The 25302-nt window shown below is 43.6% G+C and overlaps 6 protein-coding genes across 6 annotated transcripts; 2 read left to right on the top strand and 4 right to left on the bottom strand.

Moving 5' to 3' along the window:
* Positions 1-342: 342 nt before the first annotated feature.
* On the bottom strand, positions 343-3328 carry PCOAH_00017210 (Uncharacterized protein; the record flags this gene model as incomplete). Its single annotated transcript, XM_020058530.1, has 2 exons — positions 343-2931; positions 3224-3328. The coding sequence occupies 2 exons, from the start codon at positions 3326-3328 to the stop codon at positions 343-345; spliced, it is 2694 nt and encodes an 897-aa protein (XP_019914044.1).
* Positions 3329-5301: 1973 nt separating this feature from the next.
* PCOAH_00017200 (Uncharacterized protein) lies at positions 5302-12781 on the bottom strand (the record flags this gene model as incomplete). Its single annotated transcript, XM_020058529.1, has 2 exons — positions 5302-7119; positions 7202-12781. The coding sequence occupies 2 exons, from the start codon at positions 12779-12781 to the stop codon at positions 5302-5304; spliced, it is 7398 nt and encodes a 2465-aa protein (XP_019913931.1).
* A 2977-nt stretch (positions 12782-15758) lies between these two features.
* On the top strand, positions 15759-17387 carry PCOAH_00017190 (Elongation of fatty acids protein; the record flags this gene model as incomplete). Its single annotated transcript, XM_020058528.1, has 1 exon — positions 15759-17387. One exon carries the CDS (start codon positions 15759-15761, stop codon positions 17385-17387), a length of 1629 nt encoding a protein of 542 aa, XP_019914040.1.
* Positions 17388-17770: 383 nt separating this feature from the next.
* PCOAH_00017180 (Molecular chaperone HscB) lies at positions 17771-19598 on the bottom strand (the record flags this gene model as incomplete). The annotated part of the gene is made up of 9 exons (XM_020058527.1): positions 17771-17848; positions 17952-18012; positions 18140-18189; positions 18272-18325; positions 18567-18674; positions 18792-18888; positions 19014-19078; positions 19217-19296; positions 19475-19598. The coding sequence occupies 9 exons, from the start codon at positions 19596-19598 to the stop codon at positions 17771-17773; spliced, it is 717 nt and encodes a 238-aa protein (XP_019914152.1).
* Positions 19599-20313: 715 nt separating this feature from the next.
* Positions 20314-23130, bottom strand: PCOAH_00017170 (Uncharacterized protein; the record flags this gene model as incomplete). Its single annotated transcript, XM_020058526.1, has 1 exon — positions 20314-23130. The coding sequence occupies one exon, from the start codon at positions 23128-23130 to the stop codon at positions 20314-20316; it is 2817 nt and encodes a 938-aa protein (XP_019914170.1).
* Positions 23131-24384: 1254 nt separating this feature from the next.
* On the top strand, positions 24385-25259 carry PCOAH_00017160 (Uncharacterized protein; the record flags this gene model as incomplete). The annotated part of the gene is made up of 3 exons (XM_020058525.1): positions 24385-24877; positions 25018-25091; positions 25203-25259. The coding sequence occupies 3 exons, from the start codon at positions 24385-24387 to the stop codon at positions 25257-25259; spliced, it is 624 nt and encodes a 207-aa protein (XP_019914274.1).
* Between the last annotated feature and the right edge of the window lie 43 nt (positions 25260-25302).

The following is a 25302-nucleotide window of genomic DNA, read 5'->3' as shown; positions in this document are numbered from 1 at the left end:
TTTTCCAACGAAATTGGCTTAAAATTAAAAAGAAGATACCAAATGGTAGTTATGTTAAGATACACGCTTGCGTGATAAAATTGGTGAAGTACGACTCTTCGAACAAAAAAAAAAGATATGCACGTGCAGGTGGGTGAATATAACGCACATATCATCCACCTATGTGTACACTTAAAAACGGCATGCGCACAACAATCACTTCAGGTGCGCAAGCAAAACAAAAAAGAGACTGCATTTAGGCGTTCTAGTATGGTTAACTTCGGGTACGCCACGCGGGAATATAAGCTCGCTCATCTGCCGCAAAGGAAATATCACAACAGCGGAGAATACCTATTACCCCCCCTACGAATCGTCAAACACCCACAGCTGCAAGAATTGAATTTCGAATTCCTCGTCGTGGGTCAGCAAGTCGTTATCGTATGTGCTGCTCTTGTTGGTCTGCCCTTTACACAAGTCGTCGTTAATGAGCAGCGAATAGTTATCCCCGCCGCCTATCGTTATCGATCTTTCATCCGAGTAGACAAAATAATTATTTCGAGTAGTCCAGTTGAACACCTGAATGGTTGTATTATCATTGCCACTTTGTTTTGTTTTGTTCTTTTCGCTCGTTTCGCCAGTTTTGGTACCTCCGGGGTCGTCACTCTTCAGGGGCTGCTTCTTCCCCGGGAGGGGGGTTAACTGGTGGTACTTCTCCTCGAGGAGCGCTTTTGTTTTGCACTGCAGGGCGTCCGACGACGCGCCACCAACAGTGCTATCAGCCTCTTCATCCTCGCCGCAATCCAAACCATGTATATCCGTTTTGGACCTATTCATGTAATGGAGGGGAGTACGCGAGGGGCCCTCCTGATTGGCATCCCCCTTAATGGAGTCCTTCAAGCTGTCTTCAAAATCAGTGGCGAGCTTTTCCTGCGAATTGGACCTCGAATTATTTTCCAGCTTCCCCTCGTTCATGTCTAAAGGGGTGCTCTTCCGCTTAACCTTTTCAACGTTCTCTTCCGATGAGTATAAATTGTCCATGCTTTTGACATGGGCACTATTGCTTCTATTATTATCCCCCCTATTTTCTTCATCATTTATCTTCTTCTCCTTGTTTCCATGCATAGCTTTTTCCCCATTTTTAAACGTAAAGAGAAAGTTCTCCCCAGACCCGTAGTAACAATTATCGCAGTGTAACTTGTCCAGGAAACAGCCGAATAATACATTATCCATATCACAGATTAAGAGAATTACGCTGCCTTTGTTGGTTACACTCCTGTACAAGGTTTTGAAGGACACCCCATGTATACTTGAACAAAAAACCATCTTCCATATTTTTATGCTGAGTGTCGGGGGGAGGTAGTAATTTATCTGCTTCGTCATTTCTTTACTTAACAATTTTACTGCACCGTTCATGTAGTCCAGTTTTGGAATTAATGGTAAATAATTTAAATCCTTTGCATCGCTTGAATTAGTTCCCTGTGTTTTTTTCTTCGATTCTTTGGCCATTAAAGACTGTTCAATGATGCACCTTAACAATTCATTGGATGTGAATGGCACCGAGGTGATTGTTTTTTTTATTTTGTTTTCTGATTTTCTCACTTCATCAATTTCTTTAATAATCTTTGTTGTCGTTTCGTATGCCTTATTGTTGTTAAAGAATCTGAACAGTATGAAGCTTTTTTCTTCATATTTCTTTTGTGTCTTTTTCTGCCCTTCGACGTTTTGCCCAGGTTCTCCTCCTGGTGCTTTGTTTCCCCACTGCATCTGGTTCCCATTGGTGCAAAGGATACCTCCACAGGCATTGCTGTAATTCTCCCCAGTGGATGAACTTCTCAATGATTGCTGATGCAACTCGAAGGAAATATTTTTCAGCGTCTTTGAGGATGAACGTTGTGCCTCGCTCGCAAAGGTGACAGTGTCTTCTCTCTTTATGGAGTTTCCCTCTTTTGTTCCACCCGTCTGGGTGAAGTTACTATTTGATGCTTCCACGGTGGAGAGTCCCCCCTTAAATGATGCCTCCTTCGAAGAGGTCTTCCTGACCATGTTGAAGGAGTCTCTTTTTTGCTTTCCCGACAAAGTGGAATTGTTCGCCTCCCCTTCCTTAAAAGAATACCCCGAGTTGGCTAAATTTAAATTATTCTTATAAGTTATATTCGGGTGAGCAGGAATTGCGCTGCTATAATCCGTCTCGTTAATTTTTTGGTAAATTTTTAAATCACTGTCTTGTAAATGCTCCACGATGTTATTCTTCGGAGAGGAAATATCAAAATTTAAAAAGCTATTTTTTTTTTTTTTTAAATCATCATTTTCGTCTTCCTTTCTCTGAGGGTCAACATTTGTGACATGCTTAGAAACGTCCGAAGAATAATTGGCTGCTCCAAATAGGTAGTCATTTTTTTCCTCCTTAAAAGGCGACGTGCCCTGAACCAGCGGTTGGGCTAAATTGAATACATAGGACAAACTCCTGCTGATGTATTTATAGTAGGAAACGGTTTTCTGTTTGTTCAAGTCATCTATGCTGGAGTTGCTATTCATACCACTGTAGCAACTGCCGGTGCTATTTTTCTTTTGCGAAGCATCGTCGTATATTCGGTGGTAAATACTTTTTAACAACACTTGGATGAAACCACACGTGTCTTCATTGTTACACAGGTAGGTGTCCTTCGTCGGCACCACAATATGGGCGCACTCGTAAATATCGTACAAATCGATAAAAATTTGATACGTGCCAAAGCCGTACGTTATCACATTTTTGTCTCTCAGGTCTGGTTCGAAAAGCAATGATTCTTTCGTTAAAATTAGGTGGCCGCTAATGGAAAAATTTGTCAAGCAGTATTCGCATTGTTCTCGAAAGATGATGCAATTCTTCTTTTCCCTGTCTCTATCCTCCAGTTTGGTACACTTGTTCGAATTCGTGGACACGATTGCGTTGCGGATTATTCCCTTCTCGAACTAGCCAAAAGGAAAAAAAAAAAAAAAAAAAAAAAAATACATGTACAATGGTGTAAAAATGGCGAAAAATAGCTCAAAACGCCTGAACAGCAATAACTTTTTGGCTGCACACTGGCAGCACAACGGCGTTGTAGCTGCGGGTGGCCAATACGCACACACAAACACACACACATTGTTCTTCTCCATTTATGCGCAAAAATTCGCGCATATTGTGACACCTCGAAATAATATGAACGGGTCATACACAGACTGGCGCATCCATGCATACGTTTCCCACTGCTCATTTGCCTACTTCGAACTTGTTGGGGTAGTGCATTTTTTCCCTGTTTCCAGCTATTTCTTCATTGTGAAAAACGTTCAAAACTTTTATCTTGTTGTCCGTTTGCTTTTCCTCCATCCTTTAAAACTGGGTTTCGTTTGCATTTTCCGGCACTGCTCTTCGGGGGGGCTATGATTCGAGAGAACATTAAAAAGAAAGTTCCACAAAAATGCACTGCACTGAAGAGGCAATAAAAACGCAGCAAAGATGAAATAAAAGAAAGTAGCAGAAAAGTGCTAAAAAGGCAAAAAAATAAACGTAAAAACACTAAGCCGAGTAGCGCGACCGGTTGTTTTCACATGAAAACCATTGCACAAGGGGCGGCAGGCACTGAACCATTGGCACTTTCAAAAAAGGGGAAGCGGCGCGGGGGGAGGAGGCCACTAATCAACAAGGAGGGACAACACATTACCATGACCAAGTGTAACGACGCGCGGTGCAGGAATATAAAAAGGTGTAGCAAATCATATGCCAGGGAAAAAAAAAAAAAAATTCCCTCAAAATGGTATGCAAATATACACCTTTTCAAATGTGTCTTATTCGGTTTGGATTGAACATGATATATTCCCTACGATATAATGGGTTTAAAAAAATAAAAAAAAATGCACACTAATGTTTTCCCTCGTTGAAAGAATGGCTTCATTTGAATTGAATAAAAAAAAAAAAAAAGAAAATCGTAAATAAGTGTAAAAGGGGAAAAAACATGTACAATTTGACAAACGTTTTATTTTTTTTCATTTCGTGTTAAGCGAGTTATGGCCTGTCAATCGTGCCACTTTTATGTCACACCATGCGCTGCCACTTTTGAAAAATCCCCAAGCGGAGGAAACAAAAGGGTGAGCAAATGGGTGGGGGTGTGGAATACAAAAAAAAATTGCGTGTTTTTCATAAGCAAAATTTTAATGGAAAAAAAGAAAAAAAATGGGCGACGAGTGGGGAATAAATATTTAGAAATTAAAAAAATTAACAAAAGCTATCGTAAGTGCTGTCGAAAGGGTTTCGCGAAATATTGCTCACATGTAACGAAAAAGAGGAAAACATCCCAAAAGAAAATTATGTGCAGTGTGAAATTGAACTTATAATACATATGTATGTATTTATACTATATACGTGTACAAATTTTTATCCTTTCAAGGCGCATCGATATTTGCCAAAAAGGATGAAAAAAAAAAAAAGTGTTAACTTTTTTGCCTCTTAAAAATTAGGCAGACCAAACAAGTAATTTATTCCTTATGTGAACCAAATGATTGCCATTTATTCCTTTTTAATAACGAAAAAAATAAAAAAAAAAAAAAAGTGCGACAGTGAAATATGCTGTGAAAGGATTTCCTTTGAAGTACTGTGGTATCATTTGCGCACGTTTAGCATGTACGTGTATTTTACATACGCGTGCGATTGTGTGTTCAACATATGCTGCCATGCATGCACATGGCAGTGTGATGCGCCAAACAATTGCATGTAAGCACATGCGTTTGCCAGACCACGGGCAGGGCTATCTTCGCCCGCTTGTATGTGTGCTCGTTAAGGAGCCTTGGGTCAATGTCCCCCTGTGTGTGGAGAAAGAAACGCGCCTCTTTTGAGTTGTCCCTACACAACGCACATTTTGGGAAGCCACGAAATGGTCGACCATTCTGTCAACTCGCCGCGTGGCAGCATCGAAGGGAACTCACAGCAGTCTGTTTTCATTGCCTTTGCAGCCTGTTTTTTTTTCTTTCAATTTTTCTTTCCCATTTGGCTTCCACGCTATTGTTCCATGTGCGCCATGTGATATGCATCGTGATATTCATTGTGATGAGTGAAATAGGCAAAGTTCAACGAGGTGCGCCTTTTTACGGGGGTAAAGATTGCAAACTTGTTGGTGGATTATGCGTTGCCTATCCAGCCATGCTCATTGGCAACCATGTGGTGGCACAGAAACGACGCGGTTGTGGCCTCTACAGGTGTGCCCTCCCCAGGTGTGATACCCTCGCATGCGCGATGCCCAGATCCACATGCAGTGCGTCTTGCGCGCACGAATAATGCCCACAAACGATTGGCTGTAAGGATGCCCTCTAATCCTGCACGCTGAAAATATTTTTGAGGTTGTTCTCAATTAAGCTCTGAATGCTCACCATGTTTGCGCTAATGGACGAGTGATCAGAGGACGTGTCGAAAATGCAATCCAGCATGGCATTCAGTTCCTTCTTCTTCCCCTTCGAATTGTCACCTGGCCCGTTCTGCTTGGAGGTAACATCCCCAGGATGGATCACCTTCTTCCTTCCGGTCGAAGCATCGCCCTCTGTGGCGACTTGGTCAAATGTATTGTTTTTATTTTTCCTGTTCGTATCATGGAGCAGGAGAAAATCGTTCTTTTGGATTTCTTTTAATTGTGTGTTTTTTTTTGAAAGGGTCTTTGTGGTCACCTCGTTCGACGGTGAAGTGGTGGACCCTTTTACACCCTCCCCCTTGGTGGCGCCCTTCTCGTTGAGGCCTCGAATCTTCGTATTTAAGAGGCGCTCATCGAGGGGGTGTTCATTCGTCTCGTCCGTTTCCCCATCGTTATAGTTATCTTCACCACTGTGATTTTTTTTTTTTTTTTTTTTTTTTTTTTCCAGGTGTTCGTTTATTATATGTCGATCATCCGTTTGGCTTGCTTCCCCATCGTCGTCCACCCACTGGACGGTACCACTTGCTCCGTTCATTCCATTCAGGCCGTTCACCTTTTCAGCCGTTTCATTGCCCAACTCGGAGTGTATAGTATTCTGCGTTGTGTGTGTCGATCCTGTGAAGTCTGCAGAGGGGGTGTAATTCAACTTAAGATTGCCCCATTTTTGTGTCTCCCCCTTTGTAGAATTCTTCTTTGCTGTGTCGAACTTCCCCTCTTGCGTAATCTTCTGGGGAGCAAAGCTATCGTCCGAGTCCACATTAATTTCACTAGACAACGTGTCGTAGGTATCCGTTTTCGACTCCGTAGCTTCGTTGCTCGGAATATGGTGCCCTTGCACTTGCTGCGTGGTAGCCTCCCCCTCATTATCGTGTGAACAATTTTGCTTTAAGGTCATTGTTTCGTCCATCTGTTGCATGATGACCTTCTTGAGATTTTCGTTTTTTGGTTCTTCTCCCTCGGGGGTGGCAGTACTGCCGTCGGGGTTGGCTGTGTTTACCATGTTGGTCGCCCCGTTGGAACTTCCCCCATTCGGATGTATACTACTTAGATGTGGGTCAATACACTTCCCTTCGTTCTGTTTCCCCAAATGGTTAAGAGCCATTTGAATTATCCCCTCGAGGATGGGATCCACGAGAAAACTATCCTCCTTTGAGGGGTTCCACTTTTCCTTTAACCTATCCTTTAGGAATGCTAAATGGGTTGATAAAGCTTCCCCATTTGGGGTGTTCCCCTCTTCTAAATGCAACTGCTTTTTCTCTTCCGTTTGTTTTGATTTATTCTCCTCTCCGGGTGGGTGACCATGCACATATCTACCATGTGTCCGTTTGAAGTTACTCTCGCTGCTGCTGCGAATGGGGAGGTCCTCTAACGTACTATTATTAGTAGTGTCACTAGCAGCAGTAGCAGTTGTGTTCCTTTTCAAGGGGGTCCCTTTCTCACTTAAGGCGTCAATTTGCTGTGCGCTGTTCCCACTTGTTTGGTCTTTCCTGGTGTGCAGTTCCCTCCGCAATGAGCGGGCTTCTTCGCGTAGCTGTTCGTTCCGCTCAGCCAAATCGTCATTTCTCTGCGCTAGATCATCGTTTCGTTGTACCAGCTCATCATTCCGCTGCGCCAATTCGTCGTTCCGCTTGGCGAATTCATCGCTACGCTTGAGCAGCTCCCCATTCTGTGCCTTCACGGAGTTGTATTTCTCCTTCAGTTCGTTGTAGTCGTTTTCCCAGCTCTTCAAGGTACTTTCAATTTTTCGCAAAATGTATTTTTTTTTTTTTTTTTTCCTTTTCCAAATTTTCCTTACAACTATCAACAGTGTTCCTCATTTCGTCTTCTCTCTTTTTGTATTTTTCACATTCAGCTGTTAGAGCCAAGTTCCTTTTGGTGACTTCCTCATTCTGTCTAGTTATCATATCCTTAACCTGTTCCAAGTGGGTAATTTTGTTGACTAGCTGCTGGAGGTCGTAGTGATGTTGGTGGGATTCTTCATCTAACTCACTTTTTAAAAACAAATTTTCTTTCCTCATTTTTTCCATATAAACTTGGAATGAGCTTTTGTTAAGTCTGATCACTTGGTTCGTTTTCATAACGGTGCTCTCTAAAACCTTTTTTAAGTAATTTTTTTTTTTTTCATTTTCTTCCTTTTCTTTTTTAATATACTTGTACTTTTCATAAATGTACTGCACATCTTTCAGCAGTTTTTTCATGCGTTTTTTTTCCATCCCGGGGGGAGTTGTCTCTCCGTCTATATGATCACCACGTAGTTTTCCCCTCACCTTTTGGTACAACCGTTTGCACTTTTCGTTCGCATCTGGGGAGTATTCCCCATCGATGAGTTCAATTTCTGCAGTGAATCCTCCCTGACCGTTCTGCTCTTTGCCTTTTCTCCTTTCGATTTTTTCTGAATCGTTATCCAGCGCAATGTCGTTTTTCATTCTTCTGATTTGTCTACCCAGTTTTTTCAGAACATCCCTTCTACTGCATTTATTTGGGTCGACGCTTATTTGCTTAGTGGTAGTTGGTACTTCTTTTTGTTTCTTCTTTCCCCCTTCGTCAGCTAGTGCAATTACTTGTTCTTCCTTCGCCTGGTTAATTTTGCCACCCTTCGACCCACCCCGTGTGACAGTCTTCCTATTGCAGTTGCTTAAGCGCTCCTTACTCAAAATGGGGAACGTCTCTGCGCTTTCTTTCTGCTTCCCTTTTTTGGGAACTACCACTTTGGGGGATTCCACCTTTTTGTCATTTGACCCACTTGGGGTATAAACACATAGTGCCCCTTCGCTGGTCTTCCTTTTCACTTTCTTCTTTGGGGACGTGCGTACCGTTTGTAAAGACTCTACACGTGGGTGGGTGGCTTCATCGTGCAGAACCATTTGTGAATTTGCTTCAGATGGATTTTCTCCTCCGTGGTAGTTGCAGAGGTCTTGCTCGTTCGTCCATTCAATTCGCTCCAGCTGGCTTTCCCCCGATGAGTTCGTCCTTTTCCCCCCTGGAAGTTTGCTCTTCTTCACCACCTCGCTGTGGCACCTGCTTGTGTCCTTTTTAACGCCGCGTACTTTCCTACACAGCTTACTATCCACACTCCCGTTGAACGATGAGTAGTCTTCCCCATCCATTGGGGTAACATGCCCTGCACTTACGCCCCCCTTGGCAGGAAAATGTTCACCCCAACAGGTGTTTTTCTCCAAACTAGGATTACTTCCATGGGAGCACTTTCTACCTGCACAACTATCCATTATACCTCTGCTGAGGGAGTGATTTTCCGAATTGATAACTGGCTGAGCTAGTCCCAATTGGAAAGAAGCTTTCCTGTTCTTTCCTCCCTCCCCAGTTTGCTTCATACATTCAAAATGCGCTTTCCATTTTTTCTCGTTTATCTCACCCATACCATTACCATAACAGTTGGTGCAGGATTCACTTTTGGACAATAAACCGGTGGGATGTAAATGTGATGTGTTGCCTGAGGATGCGTGATCAGAACAGGTGGTTCTTCTCTCCGAGTCGGAAAAGTAGTTATTCCTTTTCAATTTGGAGCCTTTCAGTTTGGTCTCCAAACTTGCATCTGCACACACCTCATTATAAATGTTCGACGAGGATGAGTTCCTCCTCATTTTGGCTGCTGCGCTCTTCCTACCGTTTTGACATTCCTGTGCAGGCGATACCAATACGCCATTTGTATTTTCACCAGAACAGGTTATGCAAAATGGTCCACTTTGAACTTCCCCCCCGGAAGCAGAACCTTTGTTGCTGCATGCAGGTTTATCCTTGTTACTAGACACGATTTGCTTCTTCCCCGTTTTGTGCGTCTTCACTTTCGTTGCGTTATCATTGCTAAGGGTCTTTTTCTTCTTCACACAGGGGCTGCTGTCACAGGTGGAAGCTTTTTTATTCACCGACATGGAGGTCTTCTTCGTGCAACCATCTTCCAGTGGGATCTTCCCTGGGTCTCCCTTCTTATGAGTGCTGTCTTTCTTCTTAACAAGTCGAATGTTTGTACCATGGGGGGAACGGCCACCACAGCATTGGCAAATATCTGAGGGGACAATCACATTCGTCCCAATTACATGGTTCATTTCTACCAAAGGAGGATCCACCTTATCATTCTGCTGTTTTGCTTCCTTCAACTGGGGAGGATGCAACAGTGTTAGTTTTGTTCCAACGGGGGACATCTCCTTTGGGACGTTCATCTTTTTTTTTCTAATCAGACATTTTACCTTCTTATATATATTGTATTTTATTTTTAATTTTTTTCTCCCTTGTTGATTTTTTTTCTTTAATGAAATTCTCACCGTGGGGGTAAAGGACCCCCCATCTCTCTTCCCATTTTTGTCGTCACTTAGGGGGAACGGTTTCGCAGTGGTGCTTATGCTACTACGCTGATTTGGGTTCTGTGGGTGGAAGTTATCTACGTCCTTCCCCCTTAACGTGGTAGCGCTTTGCGTGACGCTATTTCCATTCCAGTCGAACCCACTTTTCCACTTTTTCTCCTCCAAAGTAACTACATCCGCCTTAGATGCCTCATCGGAGTTACTACCAACAATGTGGTACTCTCCCGTTTGTTTGAACACCCCCTTCTGGTTGCAATTCAGTTCGATATTGACCTCTCCTTTTGCCTTCTCGCTTTTTATTCTTTCCTTAAAACCCCCTTCGATGTGGGTTCCCATGGGATAATTGTGCTCCTCCTCGATTTTGCCTCCCCAGTTAGCGCACCTCGTGTCGACACTATCGGTGGAGATATTTTCCAGTGGTCCACCTTTATCATGGTCATTCATAAGGGGTTGCATGTATTTCGTGTCTCCTTTCAACGCTTCTTCCTTTTTTAGATTGCCTACATGCATTATAACTTCGCTTCCAATCCTGTCTGCAGTGGCATCCAGTGGAGGGCAATCTCCCTCTTTCTTCTGTCCAACGTTATTTTTGTCCCAATCACCGTTTAATGGAGCCTCCTCAGATATACATTCCTGGGGGGGGTCATGCCAAATGAAGTGGCTTCTCAATTTATCCTCCGAAGGATTCCCATTTGGCATGCTTTCAAGATAGTTCGAAAAAATGTCCTCATCTGGGGGATGGGTTGTTCCTGCATTGTTGACCTCTGCATCTACGCCGACAGGTTCTGACCCGTTTGTTTCCTTCCCACGTGGGGCGTCATAGTGGAAAGTGGGAAGGGGGCTCAGCGCAGGTTCGGTAGTTTGGTTAGTTCTATCGACTATCGTTGTGTCCATCTCCTCCCCGCTGGACACCCCGCTCATCAGCTCGTAGTTGCTCTTCGCAAAGTCGTAGACGTAGTTAGAAAAGGAAACGCTCTTTTTAAGTCTCTCACTGCTAGGGAATTTTTTCAATGCAGACTTTAAGTTCACTTTTTCCTTCCCTTTAGTTGTCTTGTTGGTGGCTATCCCTCCTCCTGTGTCACTCACATTGGGAATTTCTGGCTTTCCATAAAAGTTGGTTGCTAAGAAATGCTCCTCCTCATCGAAATAATCATCCTCCTCCGTTTCTGCATCTATCAACTTGTTGTAGGTGTTTCCCGTTGGTTCTTTCTCCTGGGTGGTATTCTCCTTCTCGTTCCATGAGTAAGACTTTCCCTCCGTACAATCGGATCCATTTGTTGCGTCTACTTTGGGGGAATTACTTTCTGTCATTCCTTCATACGGGAATTGATCCATCTGGTCAAAACTTGACTTTGAGCCTACCTGGGGGATGCCATTCGATTTTTCTTCTTCACCTGTGGGGTGTTTATTTGGGGGGCTATCCTCATCACCTACCTGATCATCACAGTTTTGAGTGACGTCCTTTCTCATGTCTGAGGGGAGCACTGTACTGACGGTTCTGTCATTCGGGAAGGTTAACTGTTCACCTACTTCTTCGCTTCCCTTCTGTTGCTCAGGAGGGACATCCCCATCAGACAAATGGCCGTGGTCATCATGCACATTGTCGGCTACTTCTACACCCTTAAGTGCTTCTTCCATATTATCTGTAGTTTCGTTTGGTGCGTTACCCCCCAGTGGGATATTCTCAACTTGGTCCTTTCCTTTCCTTGTGGACCCCCCCTGAATAGCTACCTTTGCATCTGCATGAACGGGTTCTAATTCCCCTTCGCTGTGATTCTCCACCCCGATAATCAAATTATCGTAGGAGCAGAGAAGGTCTATTTTTAAATTGTTAATATAATACCCATGGGAAATTGTGTCAATTTTTTTTACCCATATATTTTTCTTGGCACACAAGCCGATAATAAAATTTTTGTTAATAACCATTTGGCTGAATTTATTTTTCACCATACTAGGTTTGGATCCGTAGGTTCCTCCCCAGATGTACAAGTCGTCTTCCACCGTTTTGCAAAGACTTACCCTTCCGGCGCTGACATAAGTTACGTTCTTCATACTGTCGACTAATTTAGGCTCGTGGCTCTCTGCACAGTCATCGTATCCTAGTACACCATTGGTGTTGTCCCCCCAGGAGTAGAGCGAATTGTTAAAACTGATCCCCAGGATGAAATTATTCCCGATGGCGATTTTTTTAAAAGCTATATTATTTGTATCGATGAGACATGGTTTTGTTAGTATTCTTTTTTTCATTGCTTTGTTTTTCTGTCCTTGGATGAAATGCTCGTTTATCAAACCGAACCCATATAAGAACCCGTCTATAGTTAGGTAAAGGGTATACTTATCCCTTGAGTAGACACATTTCACGATGTTATTTTCTACATCTACTTTGTGCACTCTGCTAACTTTATTCACTTTACTCATTTGGTGCTTTTTCTTTTTCGTTTTGGTGTCTACCTCATCAGCGTTGCTAGTTCCTCTCACGTCTTCCTCCAAAGTTGAAAACGAATGATCCGTTTCGGATGTCGAATCTGGGGTACATTCCCTGGTAGATGCTAACCCATCCTCAGAATCAAACACAGTGTCATCCCCGTTGCCCAACTGCCCATACGTGTTGTCCCCATACGTGAATAAATCTCCCTCCTTCGATATAAAGGCAATATGGCTATCTCCACTACTCACATCGTGAATTATTTTATTTTTTAAAACAGGGTCTACTAACAAGTAGGGCACATTCTTGTCAAAGTCGTCAAAACCGTTCAACTGCCAACAGTATATTTTGCCCACTACTGACAGAAACCCAATGATGGATTTTCCACAACTTACTTTCACAATTTTCACCTGCGGATGGTACATTTTGTGTCTTATTATTTCCTTTCTTTTATTCTTCTTCGTGTTTATCACCTTTGATTTATCCCCCCCGACGGTACCCTCACCGTTGGGACTACCCCCCTTGGGTGTATCACCATCCGTATTGTACGAATCGTCGAGCTCCTCCTTATCCCACTCCTCATTCTTCACATCATTTATGACAAACACGTGAATCTTACTCCCTTTTTTCTCGACTGACATTTTTTCTACACTTTTTCTTTTTTTAATTCTTCATATCTTTTGTGTGCATGCACACACAGGAGGAGGGGGAGTTACCGTCTATCCAGTTGTACAGAATTACACACAAAAAAAAAAAGAACAAATTGCAATGTTGCGACGGAACAAATGGAACAGCAAAACACGGTACACGTAAAAAAAAGAAAAAAAAAATCACTGTACAAATGTAAAAAAAAAATTCCAAATTTTTACCTGAACAAAATATTAAAAAAAAAAAAAAATTATGAACTGTTCAGAATATTTTAGAAAAAATATAAACAGGAATGGTAGGTAGGCAGACAGATAAGAACTGCTCACGAAGACAAAACTGAATACATTCTATCTTCATGCATGATACATATCCACCACTTCTTTATGTATTAAAAAAAAAGAACTTTCAGGGGTGATGAGACAAACGGACAAAATATGGCCTGGTGCTGCCTCGAGCGAGTGGCCAACTCACGGAAAGTACGGGGGTGGTGGAGGGGAATTGCCACCAAATTGAACGGGGCGCATATCGGTGTAAGTTTTCCCCTGTTTAGGGCACGCCCCGTCGGTCGATCAACAAATTGTTAAGTGGTGGACAAAAAAAAGGCGTAAAAAAAAATACACATTCAGGCACACATATATACACATGAAAGGGATACTATTCGCGCTGCACTTTTTAAAGGAGAACAGCACTAGTACAGACACGGACATGGGCACGAACGTGCGTGCACACAAAGTGGACACGGCGGGATTAACTTCGCAAATGTGGCACGGGAAAAAAACAAAGTTACGTTTAACCCCCCAACGAGGGCATTCCTCACAAAATACGGAAAATAGGGGAGTTTCCTGCGAGGGTTCCCCTGTTCCCTTTTTCGGATGCAAAAAGGGTGGGTGGAAAAGCATACGGAAATAAAAACGAAGGGAAAATGAAAAAAAAAATGAAACAGGTGCGACGCAAACGTAACGCAAATATAACGCAAATGTATCGCAAATGTAACAAAAATGTAACGCGAACTTAACGCAAAAAGAAGGAGTGATACGGAATACGCTGGGTGTAATGGGGAAAAAAGGAAATACAAATAAAATACGGAAAACTGCGGAAATTTCTCAGGAAAGGTGCCATTCGGGAAATGTGCACAACGAATGCGCCGTTTGCATGACACGCAATATTCGCGAAAATACGCCACCCTTGAGGACAGAATGAGGAACAACTTTTGCGCTCACCATGGCACTGCTCGCGGGGCATTTGCTCCAAGGGGGAAGGGGCCCGTCTCGTGCTTTTTCGCAAAATGGAAAAAAAAAAAAAAAAAAAAAAAAAGATCGTCCAAATGCATGAGGGGGCAGCATAAATTAAAACGCCTCGAAAAAGGTAAAATAAAAATAGCGAGGAAAGACAACCAAATGGGCACATAAACGTTCAGAACGATAGACATCCTAAAAGAGGACATGGACCAATGCATAACTATTTGCAATGTTTTACAACTTTTCTTCCTCCCTTTCGCGCGTGCGAATGGTACCCCGCATATTCTTTTAATAACATAAGGTCAATAAAAGAAGAAAAAAAATAATGGACAAATTTTTGTGCTTCAACTTGGTGATAGCAAAATAGTGCAGTCAGATGAGACAACACATGGAGTGAAGCCTCCTTCGAGACTTCCCCACTTGGTGTGCGCATAGCGTGTCCAAATTATTTTTTTTTACCTGCGCCTTTCCTCCAATCGGACATGCTCACAGGTGGAAATAATCCTGCATTGGAGAAGGTTAGCTCCCCCAATTTGAACCACAATTATATGTCACCCCTTTCAACCCTTCTGACCTCGGTCTGTGTAGCACTGTGTAACGAAGGACCCTTCGCTGCTTAACGGACATTCCCTTCATACATGATTACCTGCAACGTGAAGTTAAAGTAGGTACACTGGTTGTGCTCCTTTGCGGGAAAACACGATGCGCAGTAAATTGTGCACCGATTGGATACATCCGCAAGGAGAGTAAAAAAAAAAAAAAAAAAAAAAAATTAATTCGGTAAGGGGTTCCCATCTCTGTGCAGCCCTTTTCTCCAGCTGAATGGCAAAAATGGTGAAACTGCCAAATGGAAGGGGAGCACCAACTTGGATTTACTTAATCGCAGAACAGTCCTCTGTAAGCGGACGCATATCCGTGCAGGTGAGTAGTAAAGGTTTGCTACTTCCCCCCCGGGAGCAAAGCAGATAGTCCATATGTGATGCGCGTGCGGCGTTTGTTCTAGGTTTCTTCAGGTGTGGTATTGTAGGTCGGTTTTCACCCCCCCTCTTCGCGCGTCTCCCATTCGTCACTTGGGCACTTGTCCATTTGTGCATTCTTCTTTTTAATCAACTCCTTTTTACGATGGCATGAGTCAACTGCTAAGCGTGCGAACCCGCCTACATAGTGTCCCCACTACAAACGTATACATTCATGCGTGCATTTGTATGCGCAGGTTCGAGCGCACGAGGGGAAGGATGGCGATCCCAGTGTTGGATGCTTCTTCTTTTTTCGCTGAGCCCATCTTATCGAAATGGGCGTAGGCAGTGTATCGTTGGGAGAGGTTCCGTTCTGGTTGCACGTTGGTTGCATGTTTAGTTGCATGTTCGGTTGCATGTTGCTTCTGGTGGGGAAGCAAAAAAAATAAAGCACACAAAGTGGAGCGAGTGAAAAAAAAAATAAAAAAAATAACTAATGAGGAGCAGTCACAATAGCTAGTTAAGAATTGCCCAAATGATTCATCAAGAATAGCAGATATAGTTCCTAAGGGCAACAAATTTAAGAACAACGCAGTGGCAGAACAAATCGCGGAAGCATTCCCCACTGGGAGAGACGTGTGCAGCAGCGCGGAGCGTAGAAAAGCGACACGCATCAAAACGGATCAAAGCACATCACAACGAAGCATAAGTCACCACACCGAAGCATAAGTTAGAAAAGGCCGTGCACCCGCCTGGAACACCGTGTGAATGCCGTGATGAGCCCCTGGAGCCCCCTGAGCCGCGCATTTTGGGCGCCCGGGAAGGGCAGGGAACTGGCGGGGAAGTACGAGAAAACGATCCTGCTGATCTCGTTGCTGTATATTCCCTCAGTGCTGCTATTGCAGAAGGTGATGAGAAAGAGGAAGGAGATAGAGGCGAAGGCGCTGAAGGTGGCATGGAATGTGTGCCTATCTGTGTTGTCCTTTATAGGCGTGTTGCTGATCCTTATATATGACCGAAATGTGCTGAAGAGTATAATCCTGGAGGAGACGGAGTACAGACCTGAAACCAGAGCAGTGATCAGCATCTTCACGCTAACAAAGGTAGTAGAATATGGAGACACCATATTCCTAATTTTGAAGAAAAAAAAATTAACATTTTTACACAGTTACCATCATCTAAGTGTAGTCATCTACTGTTTGTACTCTCAGAAGGAGTTGGTTTCTCACGCGCATTACTTTGTCTTCCTCAATTTGGTAGTCCACACGATCATGTATTTTTATTTTGGCTTTATTTATATCGTCCCAAAAATTCTGTACAAGGTCAGGCGATTTATAACGTGTTTGCAAATCCTGCAAATGTTCATTGGCATTTTTATTTCCTACTATGCGATAAAAAATGTGGACAATAAAATTTATGTGAAAAATGCAATAGCTAGTTTGGCGTTATATTTAACATATGCTATTTTATTTTTAAATTTTTATTTTAATAATTATTGCAAAAATGTAAAAAGTAATGTTGCCACGTATATGATCAGCGTTCATATATTAGGACTGATTGGATTTATAATGCTTTGTACGAGTAACGACACGTGGAGGTTATTCCTTGAAGTTTCCATTGGATGTGTATTCACCTTAACGTTACTCAGTTGCTCCTTTCATTTTAACACACACTATTGTAATATCTGGAAGAACAAAATTGGTGACACAAACTTCTTTGAACAGACAGATCTGTTTAACACTTACAAGGACAAGTACTTTTCCAATATGGCCTTCTTAAAAAAAATGACGGTACATATGATTAAGACCTTTCTCCTTTGCTTTAACGGTCTAGCAACCTACGCCCATGATACCATATTCCTTTTTGTAAACTTCTACTCGGAGAGGCTTAAGAGGATTGCTCACGAATCGCCTGTACTGGACAAAAGGGGCCAGTCACCAAGTTCGACGCGTCAGCCGGATGGAAAATTCGCCACAAAGAAGGGCACAACGAGGGACAAAGTGAAAGACCGAGTTAGTACCGTTAGTTACCATGGGAACGCCCCTAACGCAGGACAAAACAGATCGAACAATATTTTCCTCCTCATTAAAGACCTTTACAACAGGTCGATCATCTCCTACATTATATACAAATCGCCCATTGAAAATATTGCCAAAAATTTGGAGTCCATTTCGCCTGACCAGTCACCAAGGAAATCTCTCCAGCTTACACTTCTTAGCATGGCCAAGCAGGTCATACAGAACTACCTCCTCTACATTGTCTGCTTAATTCTCCCAATATATTACGGACTGCGTGTGTACAACGATGCGCTGCTGGGCCTCTGTGTGCATGGCGCACTCAGGTGGCTCATCGAAATTTACTCCACCAAGATTTTTAACAAGTCGTACAAGTTGCATGGGCACTGAGCGCTATTGCATACGCCCCATGCGGCAAATGGTGCACTCTTGGCAAAAAAAAAAAAAAAAAAAAAAATGCATATACCTGTTTTATTTTATTTTTAATGAACTAAACCTGTGTCCATGTTAACGACTTGCATGCGAATGGCGCAGGCAAATACTACCATTTTGAATTTTGAAAGGGGAAGGAGACGCGTCACGTGCGTATGTAGAGAGAGGTCCCCCTTTTAATTTACGCAGGGGGACCACATCAAAGGGGATATTGCACAAACAATTGGTGGGTACCACAATGATGAGGTGGCCATATAGGGTAAAAAAAAAAAAAAGGGGAATGTGATGCACAAAAGGGACAGAATGCTAAACGCGATATAGCATCCCTCCCTTCATCCCCCTCAAACGTTTTGTAGACGGTCCAGTATTCTATTTATGAACTTCAATTTTTTTAGGGCCTTCAGGATATGCTCAAAATCCTGCGAGGAAGGCGCAAATGGGAAGGTGAAACAAAATTGGAAGAACAAACAGCGCTCCAAGTGTGTATGTGTGTGTGGCAAAGTAGCAGTATGAGTTGTTTACCCCTTTCTCAAAATGGAATTTAATTTTTTCGACGTGTTCCTCGTACTTATTCTTGTACTCCCTGGGGTGGTTGTTTGGGTGAAGTTTTGTATAGCATGAAGGGTAACATGTATGCGCGAGGGAGGAGCAGAGTGCCTTTTTTCATTTCCCGTCATAGGGGAACGGTCCTACTTTCTCGCTTTCCTTACTTAGTCATCAGGGGAATATTCGCCTCGGGGTCTCCGATCTGTTCGTTCACCTTGGGGAAGAGACAACAAAGGAAGATAAGTAAGAATGGGTGCACGTTTCCTTGGCGCACAACTTAATGGGTATGAGCTCACCTGGACAATTTCGGCCAGGAAATCACTATCCTCCAGGTTCTCTTCCTCCGGGATCTTGCAAATGGGGTGTGCAGTGGAAGGCAATATGCGTGTCGTTCTAACCTGCTCTGGCCAGGTACATACTGAGGGGAGATCGTCCCACAGAATCGAACTGGCAAAGGCGCACACACCAGTAGGAGTGCGCAAAAAGGTAAAATCAATTCAATAAAAATATATATAACCCATGTATGTTAAAAAGGAAGGGATAGTGGCAAAAAAAAAAAGAAATGTGCTTCTCCTTTTCAGAATTGCTCACCTTGTAGTCGTACTGGATGCTCAACAGGTAGAGGGCTCTGTCCACGTCATTTTGCAAAGTTCTGTATGCACTGTTCAGGTAGCTGGAGACTTCGTTTATCTGCTCAAGCTTCGGCCACGTGGGGGAAAAAAAGAAAACACATCACAATACAACGCAACGTATGAAGCATACATGCAACTGTGCACACATGTGCCAGTCCAGCTGGGCCTATACGGTTGGACCTACCTGCTCATTTTGCGCGTGCTTGTCCGGGTGGTACAACTTCTGTATGTCATTGAACTTTTCTTTTAAGTGTGCTTTGTCTATGTGGTAGGTGGTTCGTCTGAAGGGGGCGAAGTGGAGGAAGCTGCAATGCGGTGGTTGCGTTTTCGTGACGATATTGGGGTACATGACATCCGTGGGGTCAGTGCCCGGGAAAGGGGTATACCCCCCTACGGATATACGTACAGGCCAAAAAGCTCAAAGAAGTTAAACTGTTTGAATGCGTCCACGTGGAGCAGCGCACTGCAGGTCTGCAAAGGTGGAAGGGAAGCCAACACGGTGACTACGGGTGATGAACGTGCCAAATGAGCATTGCCCTGTGTGCAAATATACAGACATGTAGATACATAGAATGCCCATTTTGGGAAGAGAACGGACCTTCAACTTACCTGACAACTGAGGGGAACCACGTCAAGGCTCATCTCACGGTGACAGTTGTGGCACTTCACGCGTTTAACGGGATTCGTATCTGCGATGGGGAGAAAGCGCATAGGTATAGCCCTCCAATGAAATGGCAAAAATGGAAACATAATTGGGTGTGCATGATCAACAGGAGGAAAATGCTCCAACACGTGGGCGAAATAGAAGCGTCTTTTTATTTAGCACAACTGAAGGAGGAACTCTCCATTCTCAGTGAACACACTAACATTTCGCAGGTGAGTGGAATTTCCTTTCCAACGTGCCAAAGGGATGGTGATACCGTCTACGTCCCGTCGTGTTAAGTACCGCCTTGTGTCTCCACAACAGGGACACATATTTTACTTTATTCATGCCGCGTGTGGGTCAGTTAAAAGTTGCTGCTTGGGCCGCTCGATGCGTCTGTCACATCGACCCACTATCGCGCTAGTTGTGCAAATGGGGCTACAAATCAACGACAAAAAAAAAGGGAGGAGTAGGGGGGATACACGAACAAAATGGTTAAAGAGTAAAGGAATGGAAAAAAAAAAAAAAAAGCAACGCGGTGTGGTATGACACAAAGGCGCTGTTGCTGATTAGCTAAGCTTTTTGCACAATTTGGGAACGTCCTTCCATTCGGGGGGTGGGTAAATTATTCCCCACATGTATAGCTTTTTCACTGGTATGCAGCGCACTACACCCCTTATATATATATTTTTTTAATCCTCGCTCTGCCGCTTTTTACACCGACGTTGGTAAAATAGTTTCCGTAGCACTGCCTATTGGGAAAACGCAGATTGCTATATTTAACGTGTGAAACATGGACGGTGAGGGAATTTTTTTAGGGGTCGTCCGTTCAGTCCCCTTTTCTGCGCGACCCGTTGAGCGGGAACCGATGTGTGCAAACGAACTTGAAAAAAATTGTTCAGTGGGGACGTAAGGAGTAGGCACAGAACATGTGGCCCGTTGTATGTTGTTCTGTTTGGATAATGTGCCTGCCACGGATGAGCATAACGGCTAATCAGCTAATCGGTTAATTGGCTAATCATCTAATCAGATAATCATCTAATCGGCCGTGGTAGGCGCTGCGCTACATGGTGCCCCCACCGGCGTGCCGCTCGTACTGACGGAACTGCTGCACCTGCAGCTGCTTGAAGTCCTGCACGAACTTCTTGTCCCAGTTGGTCTCCTTCATCTTCCAAAAGAGAGGCTTCCTGGATTTCATTAGTTCCACAACGGACTTATCATACTCGTCGAGCATTTGTTTTATGAACCAGTCAGGTAAAATCCTTTCAATGTCGTAATTGAGTTGGAAGATGGCTTCCGGGATATGGGGGAAGTCAGGAAAATGGTTAGCCGTAATTTTTCTTTCCTGTACACATTTGTATATAGTTTTAATAACGTCCTTGAAAAAGATCCAATCGGCCTTGGGCATGGAGGCAACCATAGTCGTTAGCATGGTCTTACGCACACTGGGTTGTTCCTGGCAGATGATGGTAGTGATGTGGATGACGTCTTCCCATATGTCCTTTTCTAAAATAGAATAAATTCCCTTCTGGATAATCATGAGGATGATAAGCCAATCGGAGGGCTGCTCTCTGAAGTCCTTGTTTTCCATTTTTATTTTCCTCTTTTCCATCCGTATGGCGTGCTTTATGTATCCAAGGAAAGAGTAGTCTAAGAGTGGCTTCATGGACTCGATAAAATCGTTCAGCCCTTTCTCATCGTTTACAGCTTTTTCACAAATGAGTTGGATTTTTTTTAAGTGTTCCTTCTCCTCATGTTCCATTACAATTTTTATATCGTCGTAGAGACTTAATGCGAAGGAGTTAATTATTTTGAGTATTCTCTTCTCTTGTTCATTTGTCGGGGGGGATTCTTCCAACCTGATTTGCATGAGGCAGGCATACTCATCACTCAGGAGCACATCCCTGTAGTTGTTACAAACCGTGGGAATCATATCCTCCTCTGAGTAGGCCAATTCGTTAATTAGCGTATTTAACCTCAGTTCATTCATTTTCCATTTTTCTCTCATTTTTTCTTTTTCCGTTTGGTCACTTTTGCAGTATATTTCGTATAAGGTCAGTTTTGGTTTATCTTCTGGGTCGAGTAACTCCTCTTCCAGGCAGTTGAAGAAGCGTCTGTTAATACTGTTTTGGTTTTCCGCATCAATGGTTCTGTCTTCCTTCTCATGGAAGCTTTCCTTCCTGGTTAGGTCAGTGAAGGGGGGGGTGTTCTTCTCTGCGTGACAGTAGGTATATGTTTCTTCCGGTCCTATGTTATCACCGTTTCGGTTGGTTTCCTCCCCCGGGACGACTAAACCTATCCTATCGGTGAGCTTTTCCACCTCCGTGAACCTGTAAAAGCGCTCCTTACTTTTCTGCTCATCCGATTTAGCCATTCCCTTCTTCCAAACCAATTTGGCTTCCTCATCAGTGAGGTCAAAGGATACTTTCATATAGTTCACGTAATCCTCCAGCTTCATGATGAGTTTATTCTCCTGTGACATTTCTAAATTTCTTTTTAACTGAAGGACGGAGTTTCTTCTAAATTCGATTTTTTTCTCCTCCGACCAGTCTTTCATAAATGCCGGTTCTTTGGATTTATCTTCACAGGTTAGGTTGACCTTGGAGTGTAGCTTCAGTTCCTCTACTATTAGTTCTTCCTGTGGGGAGTCCTTCTTTATATGTGTTACCTGTTCTGTGTTTGTCCCCCCTTGTGTATTATCTACCTGGTTTAGTTTATTATTTTGTGTGGATTTTTCAATAGGCTCTTCCCTATTTATGGAAATGTGTTGTGGGCCCACCTTACCGTCAGACACGTAGTCGTAGTTCGTCTGGGGTGTGTGTCCATGCATGAGCGTCTCTGCTTTTTTCGACATGGGGTTTAAATAAAAAACTCCTTTCAAGTCATGTTGCAGTTTTTTTAGTATTCCATTTTCGCATTCTTTCACTAAGAAGCTTACCATATTTCCATGCAGCCCTCTTACCCCACTAGCCACCTTCCCCCTGTGGGTGATGAGTTCTACCCCATTTTCCAGCGAACTGAATTTTATGACCAGACTGTCTTCCGCTTCCCATTTTAAGTCATATCCAGAAATGATGATCTCTATTTCGTGTTCATCATTTATGACTGTCGTTTTTAGCTTCATCCTGGGGATACCAAATTCGTTTGGTCCATTGGATTTTGTGTTGGCCCATTTGAGGACGAAGCTGAACACGTCGTCAGCCTTGGCATTTGGAAAGACTTGTCTAAGGAGGACCTCCCCCGGTTGTGCATTTACATGTTTCGATGCGCTAAGATTATTGTGTCCTGAAGAAGCGTTATCATATGACAAGTGAAGAATATTTTCCTTTTCGATTACGCCTACCCATTCGTTTATTCCTTTATCCTGTTTCTTCTTCAAATGAATCATAAGAACGGAGAATTCTTTGTACTTTTCTAGGAACCACGTGGACTGGTTTACGTCCACCTGTCCTTTCAACTTCCCTTCTATGAGACTCTGTGGTTTGTTTTTCAGCTTGGCATATAAGTGATCACTTTTTAATATGCACTGAATGTCGTCTGATGTGACATCCGGGGCAAGACATATCTTTACCTCCACGTTGTCATCCCTCTCTACCCATTCGTAGGAGCATGTCGTTCCACAGCCTTTGTATAATTTGAACACCTCCCTGCAAGATCGTTTCTCCCTCTTTGGGATAACACCGTATCGGGTAATGTAAAACTGGGGACACTTCCTTCGGTTGTTTCTGCTCTTCTGTGCGTGCGCCTGTTTGGAGCTGCTAACCGGTGCAGACTTCCTCCTCCGAGGAGTTAAGTTCACACATTTGAGTGAACCTTCTAAGAGGCAAATCAGAATTATCAGTGACACCACCAACAGGGGTGTGTGTTTTCTTTTACGCATGGCGAGTCGTAGGTTGGGTCATTTTGGCAAACGAGCAGAGTGGTACACTGCGGGGGGCTATCCCCTAGGTGGAAGTTTTCAAACGAGTGTCTCCCCCGAACCTCTTAACGGGGAGTATTTGGAGTGTTCCTTGAAAAAGGCACAAAAAAGGAGTGGGTTAAGAACGAAGTAGGCGAAGCAATTTCGTTTCACCTCCTATGCACAGTTTCTTTTCTCTAACCTTGGCTGATTCACAAGGGGTGCCCATTCCGACGGGCAGTGGTTCACGAGTTGGCGGAATTGACCACATGTGCTGCCTCACTTTGCCAACTTTTTTTTCTTTCGCAAGATTGGTGAGCACAAGTTACGCTGTTTAGCGAGCGCGAAGCAACATCGAGGGAGCTCTTCGCCTAGCCGTGAAGCACCCCAGTTGGCACTTTCACACCTCACGTAGGAAGAAGCAACTGCAGTTGGAACACTACCTTGGAATGGCGCAAACTACTAGGTTATCTTAAAAAAAAAAGCGCACATACGGGACGCCTCTCGAAAAGCGAAACCCATTTTCACCATTCTGTTCAGAACGTTTTCGCAAAAATTGTTGACTGTGAAGAATGGGAATTTATCTTTCCTGCGCGGTGGGGATTGGGGGGGGAAAAGCTCATCATCCGCTGCTTGCGCATCAACTTGTATGTCAGATCATTCTCAGTCGATTTGTTCGGCACGACAAAGCAACATCGGAAAAAGGGTAGCCACTAATGTAGCTGCCCCTTTTCATGTGAAGAAATGGAAAGGGTCCCACCGGGAGGGAAGTCACCACCGAGGATGTCTCAAATTGGTGACACATGGCAATGCTCAAAGGGTGCAACGTTGTAAAATATGATCTTTAAGGGGCAACACTTATTTTCTCCCACCAATACACTTCATCGTTTTCTATTCTTTATTTTATTTTTTTGTCCGCTGTATGTACACAGTTGTCTGTAGGTTAAGAACGAAGGCGCATTTCCTCGACCAGCATTAATCACACCATCGGGTGTGAAAAAAGTAGTGCGATGTTTGGCGCCTGGTTTTCCTGCCGTCCGCAGAATACACTCTTTGTCCAGACTCTGATGCTGATCGAAACATGTTTCTTCGGGGATCTCACCACTGGTTGTAAACTGGCAATTTAACAATTTGACAATTCTGTGATTTTGGTTTTTTTTTTTTTTTTTTTTTTTTTTTTCATCCCGGTGATGCGTCATTTTCCACCGCGTGCCTTACCAAAACGACAAGTGCAAAATGTCTCCTCTTTTTTTTATTTTTTCCTTTTTCTTGTCCCTTTCATTGGACAAACAAATTGTCCTCGGGGCGAAGCGAATGCAACGACCCCTGAATGTGTACTATAGGGACTATTCCGCAAATTTGTCCAATGAGCAGCGGGACAAATTAATGAAAATAAAGCTTCATGATGAGGGGGATGAAAGACCACAGGACGACCTAGGGGGCGCTACTGATATAAACAAAATGCATGCGCAGGAGAGGGAACTGCGGGCACTGCTCAAGGGGCAAAGGGAAGACTTGCGCGGACGCACCAGGAAAAGTTATACTAAAAGTGGGCACGCAGGAACCTCCACAACAAACCTGTGCAACACCCTACATCACCATTCACCCACCTTCATAGACAAGCGAATGTCCGTCAAATACAACCATGGGGAAAACGGCGCAGCGGATGGTGACTCAACCGAAGAAAGCACGGACGGAGATCATTTTGACGTCGACACGGAAATTGACGGTTAATGGGACGCACCCACGATTATGATGAAAGCCGGCTGGCTCATGCCTTGCAAGTGTTTACGTGCGGACTGGTAGTTCGCATGCGCACGTTCATTGTCTACCTGTTCCCCCGATCCCCACTCTCCCTTTTCCTCACAGTCCCTATCGATTCGATGCGCGAACCCGTAGTGCTCGTTAAAATTCCAGCAGTTGACATTTACGAGCAAATGGAAGTAGGGCTATATACTGGCGCGTTGCTTGCGATACGAAGCGGCAATTCACAAGGGGCGATGCGCTGCTATACTGTACTCATGCTGCCCTTTCCTGCGCGCCCTTTTTCGTAGATGCTACACGACGTTGGGCAGTTGATGGATATAAATAATGAAGATGTGTTTTACTGAGGTTGGAAAGGTACCTTAACTGTGAGGATTGCGCAGATGGGGA

Source organism: Plasmodium coatneyi, chromosome 7 (genome assembly GCF_001680005.1).
Source record: "Plasmodium coatneyi strain Hackeri chromosome 7, complete sequence".
NCBI classification, from domain to species: Eukaryota; Apicomplexa; class Aconoidasida; order Haemosporida; family Plasmodiidae; genus Plasmodium; species Plasmodium coatneyi.
This window is presented reverse-complemented; position numbering and strand designations above follow the sequence as displayed.